The sequence below is a fragment of the Saimiri boliviensis genome, chromosome 5 (assembly GCF_048565385.1).
Source record: "Saimiri boliviensis isolate mSaiBol1 chromosome 5, mSaiBol1.pri, whole genome shotgun sequence".
NCBI lineage: Eukaryota > Metazoa > Chordata > Mammalia > Primates > Cebidae > Saimiri > Saimiri boliviensis.
In genome coordinates this window covers 133419053-133425546 of record NC_133453.1, presented here as the reverse complement: position 1 = coordinate 133425546, position 6494 = coordinate 133419053, and the positions used below count along the sequence as shown (strand labels likewise).

The 6494-nt window shown below is 49.7% G+C and overlaps 1 protein-coding gene across 1 annotated transcript; it reads right to left on the bottom strand.

The window, feature by feature from the left end:
* Nucleotides 1-3238: 3238 nt before the first annotated feature.
* On the bottom strand, nucleotides 3239-5261 carry LOC120368110 (RCC1 domain-containing protein 1-like). The gene is made up of 4 exons (XM_074400189.1): nucleotides 5165-5261; nucleotides 4580-4678; nucleotides 4091-4261; nucleotides 3239-3595 (listed from the first exon to the last, which is right to left on the bottom strand). Exons 1-4 carry the CDS (start codon nucleotides 5259-5261, stop codon nucleotides 3558-3560), a joined length of 405 nt encoding a protein of 134 aa, XP_074256290.1. The 3' UTR covers nucleotides 3239-3557.
* Between the last annotated feature and the right edge of the window lie 1233 nt (nucleotides 5262-6494).

Here is a 6494-nt window from a genome sequence, read left to right as displayed (position 1 = left end):
ACCTGTAATCCCAGCTATTCAGGATGCTGAAAAGAACTGCCTGAACTCAGGACGGGAGGTTGCAGTGAGCCGAGATTATGCTATCGCACTCCAGCCTGAGTGACAGAGTGAGACTCCATCTCAAAAAAAAAGCCAAACTGTTTTCCAAAGCAGTACCATTTCACACTCCTAGCAGTAATGTATGAAGGTTTCGGTTTCTCCTCATCTTCACCAACAGCTGGTACGTTCAGCCTTCATATAATTCTAGTTACTCTGTGTATGAAGTGGTGTCTCACTGGTTTTCATTTACAACTCCCTAATGCCTAATGACATAGGCTATCTTTTCATATGCTTAGTTGCCATCCTTCTGTCGTCTTTGTTAACTTTTGCCCATTTTAAAAAGTGGCTTGGCCGGGCATAATGGCTCATGCCTATTCTCCTGGTGCTTTGGGAGGCTAAGTCAAGTGGATCGCTTGAGCCCAGGAGTTCAAGACTAGCCTGGGCAACATGACACAACCCCATCTCTACTAAAAATACAAAAATTAGCCAGAAGTGGTGACATGTGCCTGTAGTCCCAGCTACTCAGGACGATTGCTTGATCCCAGGAGGCAGAGGGTGCAGTGAGCCAAGATCACAAGTGCACTCCAGCCTGGGAGAGACCCTGTCAAAAAAAAAAAAAAAAAAAGCCTACAATGAAATAGCACTTCACATCCATTAGGATGGCTATTAACCAAAAAATAGAAAACCAGTGTTGACATGGGTGTGGAGAAATTAGGATCTGTGTGCACTTCTAGTGGGAATGTAAAATCAGGCAGCCTCTATGGAAAACAGTAGGGCAGTTCCTCAAAAAATTAAACGGAATTACCACACAACCAAGCAGTTCCGCTCTGGGTATATATCCAAAAGAACGGAAGCAGAGAATCAGTTGCACACCCACGTTCACAGCAGCGCTATTCACAGTAGCGCTACTCACCTATCCACCAACGTGCAGATGGATAAATACAACGTGGTGCATACATTTCATAGAATCGTAGCCTTTAAAAGGCAGGAAGTCCAGATATATAAGCTACATCATGGAGGAACTTGGAGGACATGCTGCTAGGTGAAATAAGCCAGTCATGAAAATACAAATGCACGTTGGGTAGTCAGAGTCACAGAAACAGAAGGTAGGATCGTGGATGCCAGGGGCTGGGAAGGGGAGTGGGGAGTTCAGTGTTTAATGTGCAGTTTCACCATGGAATGAAAAAGTTATTCAAACGCATAGGGGTGATGCTACACAACCGGAATGGATATGTCACTCAATCCTATCCTTAAAAATGTTTAAAATAATTTTTCTGTTTTTATTGAACATAAATTTTATGTTCAGTATATTTTACAATTTAAAAAAAAAAAAGCTTGCCGGGCGCGGTGGCTCAAGCCTGTAATCCCAGCACTTTGGGAGGCAGAGGCGGGTGGATCACGAGGTCGAGAGATCGAGACCATCCTGGTCAACATGGTGAAACCCCGTCTCTACTAAAAAAAATCCAAAAAATTAGCTGGGCATGGTGGCTCGTGCCTGTAATCCCAGCTACTCAGGAGGCTGAGGCAGGAAAACTGCCTGAACCCAGGAGGCAGAGGCTGCGGTGAGCAGAGATCGCGCCATTGCACTCCAGCCTGGGTAACAAAAGCGAAACTCCGCCTCAAAAAAAAAAAAAAAAAAAAAAAGCTTAAAGATCCCATGGGTGAGAAATACTTCCTAAACCACACACACATGCACAAATGTAAATTAAGCATAAAGAATTAACATTTTATCAAAATAAGCTGACATTTGTAAAGCACTTTGAGCCTTACCTGGCATGGAACAAGCACCATCTAACTATTAAATAAAAATTGATAATACCCAGAGAGACCGAAACAACAAACTACATGGTAGCAGAAGATATTCTGAATACTAACCATCAAAAGACTGTATCTGAAATGTACAAAAGAAAAGTCACCAAGAAAAGGCCAGCAAACCTGAACAGGCGCTTCATAACGGAAAACTCCAGTGGCCGACCAACAGATGACCTCAGCCTCAAGCAATCCACGCTAGCCTCCCAAACTGCTGGGACTACAGGTGTGAACCACCAGGACCCGCCACCCAATACACAAATGAAAAGCTACTCAACCTCATCAGTATTCAGGGAAATGCAAATTAAAATCAACGCGCATCTACCTGACACAGTCAACCCCACACTGCTAGTGGGAAAGTTATCTAGTGAAATTAAAGGCATCTCTTGGCTTAGCAATTTAACTCAATGTTCTGCAGAGGAACGTGCGCACATGTGTGCAGCACTGCTCCAAGTATCACGTGGAATGACCAAAATCAGAAACGATAAAGATGACTATCGGCAAGACTGTATCACTTGAGGTATATTGATACAACGGAACACCATACAGCATTAAAAATGAATGAACTCCAGGACCCAACAACAAGGATCGCTCACACAATGCTGAGTGACAAAAATGACACAAAAGCACATAAACAGGACGATTCCATTTACCTAACACTCAAAGGCAAACACCTATGTTGAATAAAAATGCATACAAGGATGGCAAAATTCAAACGAAAACCGGGAAGGGACTGAAAAGGAAGATGACCTGGAACGTGCTCCGATCTCAGCTACACATCAAATTTCCCTGGGTGAGGTGGGCGGAGCTTGGACTCTACCACTATCTAAGCCACACCCCAGAGGCTCTGCTTTCACTGTCCCAATGCTGACCTTGGGCAGTAGTTTTCAGTGCTCTCCAGCTGTTTCTAAAGCAGACAAGTTTAGGACCCTGCTTGAAGCTGAAAGGGAAGACTGTGATGGAGAGAGGCAAATACAGGGTCCTTGGGTGCTGGCAAGAGTTTTCCTTGACCAGGTGGGAGTTTCACAGGTGTTTTACATATACATATGCAAGTCAGCTCTTCCCTTTCTCCGCAGCATACACGTAGGTGTTCCAGGGCCCACAGGTGATGGCCTTTACTTAGAATTGCTTATCTATGAAGTACTCCACTCGGCGGGGCCGATCCCAGCTGCTGGTGTGCTCGTGGCCCAGCTAATTACCCAAAGCGAAACCATCCCTTTTGCATGTCTCCACTGGGTCTTGCTGCTTTCCCTCCAGGAAGGAGCCCAGACTATCCAATGAGACACTGGGATTGTGCCCCATTGCTCTGTGAATCCAGGAAACCCAGAGCCAGGTAACCCTGGGGATCCTCAGGAGGCCAGTGGTGACCAGCCACTCCAAACTTGCCTGCTACCCAAGTTCAGATGTTCAGAGCACACATTTCTATTGTATCTTTTTCTCTATCCAGTGTCGGATCCGCAAAACGATGGTTTGTAAATGCTGGCTGGACACTTCCTTCAGTGTTTCAGAGAGCTAGGTGGGTGGCACCGACATCCCCTCCATGTCCCCCTGTCTGGTCTTGGAGTATGCCTACATCTGTTCCAACCCCAGGGACGGGGCGGCCCTGGTCTTCCCAGTGACCTGGCCAAGGCCCCTGCTTCCTCTAGTCTTGGTGGCTTTGTCACCTGCCCTTTCCTCCCCTTGGTTTCAGGGTCACAAAAACAATCCTTTTACTTACCCCAGCCCCAGGTGTACAGGTCCCCTGTTCCTGAAAGCAAAAGGACAGTCAGTGGCTGGCATTTGTCCAGCCTGGCTTGGCACAGCCCACAGCTAGCACGTTGCAATCCTCATGAGATGCACCTGGTGCGAATAACATTCTCTTAACAACGGCTGATCACATGCAGCATGGTAGAGTATCCCGAGGGAAACTCCTGTGCCAAGCTACCGAGCGCAGGCCAGACTGGGCAGGCCGTGCTGTCAGAGGCGGCGGGGGCGAGGAATGTGTCTGTGGCGGTGCACGGAGGAAAGAGAGCATCAGCCTCGCTCCGGAAGGAAGAATCCTCCGGGCCTGACAGGCTGGGGAGCTATTGTGAAACCACACAGGGGATGGGGCTTATCCAGTGAGCGAGGTAGCTGCTCTGTAGGAGCCACAGAAGCCTTAAGACAGAAGTTTCTCCGCCGCCCACCCCTTTCTGCAGACACCAGCTCGAGTGAGTAGAGTGCCTTCCTGCTCCATCCTGAACCACCCTCCAGTCCCACTCACGTGTCACCACAGCCGTGTGCCTGGATCCACAGCTGGCCTTGATTGCATCTGAGCCCAGGGGGAGATCCAGTAGAGCTGGGAAGGGCTGGACAGCTATGAACGGGGCAGGGGCTCCATCCTCAGCCCCCGCCATTCTCTTCACCTGGGAGCCATCTGCATTCAGTCCTGCGGCTTTAAAATGATAATGATGTGAACAGCGATCCCTGAGCTAAGCCTTATTCACGCAGTCACTCATTACCACAACAGCTCTGAGGCACACGACTGTCTAGCTCCAAAGCTGGTGCTCCCAACCCCAGCGTTCTGCAGGCAGGTCTTGCACTCCTGCACAAGTGTGGTGCCAAGGCTGGCATCAGCCTTACCGATGCTCCCTCCCGTAAGGGCTCGCATGCTCCATCTGAGAATGTAGCTCTCAGGCCAGCGTTCAGCCAGGAGTCAGGAATGACAGCCACATCCTGGGGCAGCAGCTGTGGGAGTCGAGTTGACCCTCACCTTCCCTTGCAACGGTCTCCTCATCCTCTGCCAGGCTCTTGGTGGGCAGGGCCAGCTGCCCTGATTCATTCCAGCCCCAGATATAGATATCCCCAGTCTCTGAAAGAGATCAAGAGGACACATTAACAGACTGGGAACCCCCTGCATCCATCCAAACTCCCCTCCCCATCCCGTCCCATCCGCTCCTGGGGACAACCAAAGCCAGCCTACCCAGGGTAGCGCTCCAGGCCAACTGCTTCCCCTCTGGCCCCAGGGGCTTCTCTTAGGTTCCCGTCCCCTCGATACCTTCAGGTCACCCCTTAAGTCCCTCACTGAACCTTCAACTTTCATTCTTATGCTGCCAAATTGTCCCTCATTTCAGAGATGTGTCCCTGGAAGTGCCCCAATGGTCTCCCTTTCAAAACTACTCGGCTGGAGCCAGGTGCCGTGGCTCATGCCTGTAATCCTAGCACTTTGGGAGGCTGAGGTGGGTGAAGCACTTGAGCTCAGGAGTTCGGGGCTAGCTTCAGCAACATGGTGAAATCCCTGTCTCTAAATAAATAAACAAAACCACCCCTGGGCCGGCTTGTGCCCTTTTCCTCTCACCCACAGCAGGTCCTGTAGAAAGCCACGTGTAGCTCTCGACTTCCCTGCCGAACACATTATAGCTTTTTGGTTGGAACAGCCGCTTAACACGAAACATCTCTAACAATAACAGCTGATTTTATGAAGCACTTAATCCATGCTAATGTTTTATGTGCTGTTCAAATATAATTTAATTTGCACAACAGCCCTACACAACAGTATCGCCACTTACGCAGCATCCCTATTTTATTCACGAGACAACTGAGGCACAGAGTGGTCATGTACCAGGCCCAAGGTCGCAGGGCCTGAGCAAAGATCTGAAACTAAGAAGCCTGGCTGGATGTGCCCATGCTTCAACCTCTACACCCACCTTAAGGCCTCAAATTCCTTCTAGACCTTGAGTGGGAGGCAGCCCACTGGGCTATTTCCAGCCCTCTGGTCTCCTCTCTCTCCAGCCCAGTTTTTGTTTCTTTTTTTGAGACAGAGTCTCCCTCTGTCACCTAGGCTGGAGTGCAGTGGCATGACCTTGGCTCACTGCAACCTCCGCTTCCCGGCTCAAGCGATCCTCCAACCTCAGCCACCCAAATAGCTGGGACCACAGGCAAGAGTCATCATGCCCAGCTCATTTTTTAATTTTTTGTCAAGACAAGATTTCACCATGTTGGCTCAGCTCAGGGTTGGCAACCAGCCCAGGTCCATTCCATGAGAATATGGTGGCGGGAGGGAAGGCATTGCTAAGTTTGTTTTGTTTGGGACAGAGTCTCGCTCTGTCATCCAGGCTGGAGTGCAGCGGCGGGATCTCGGCTCACTGCAACCTCCGCCTTCCAGGTTCAAGCAATTCTCCTGCCTCAGCCTCCTGAGTAGCTGGTATTACAGGCACCTGCCACCATGCCTGGCTAATTTTTGTATTTTTAGTAGAGACAGAGTTACACCATGTTGGCCAGGATGGTCTGGATCTCCCGACCTTGTGGATCTACCCTCCTCAGCCTCCCAAGTGCTGGGATTCCAGGTGTGAGGTGCCGCGCTCAACCAGCACTGGTAGTGTCAAATCTTTTTTAGTCTCCTCCTCTGCTATGGCGACAATACTTGCCATATAGGATTATGGAGCTTAAACGGGAGAACTAAAGGTTCCAGGCCCGCGATCAGGGCTCAATGTTCCTTCCCTTCCCCTTTAATGTATGGCTTTCTACATCTGGAGAAGATTCGCACCAAAGATCAGTTCCAAGGTTCGCTTCCTGGAGGAGCGAAGGAAATTAGAAGCTAACTTTCCTATTCACCCCCGCGCCGGTTCCGGGCAGCCGGGACTCAGGGAATCCAGGCGGCCGCTGCGCTCTGAACTCCCTCCACTCCC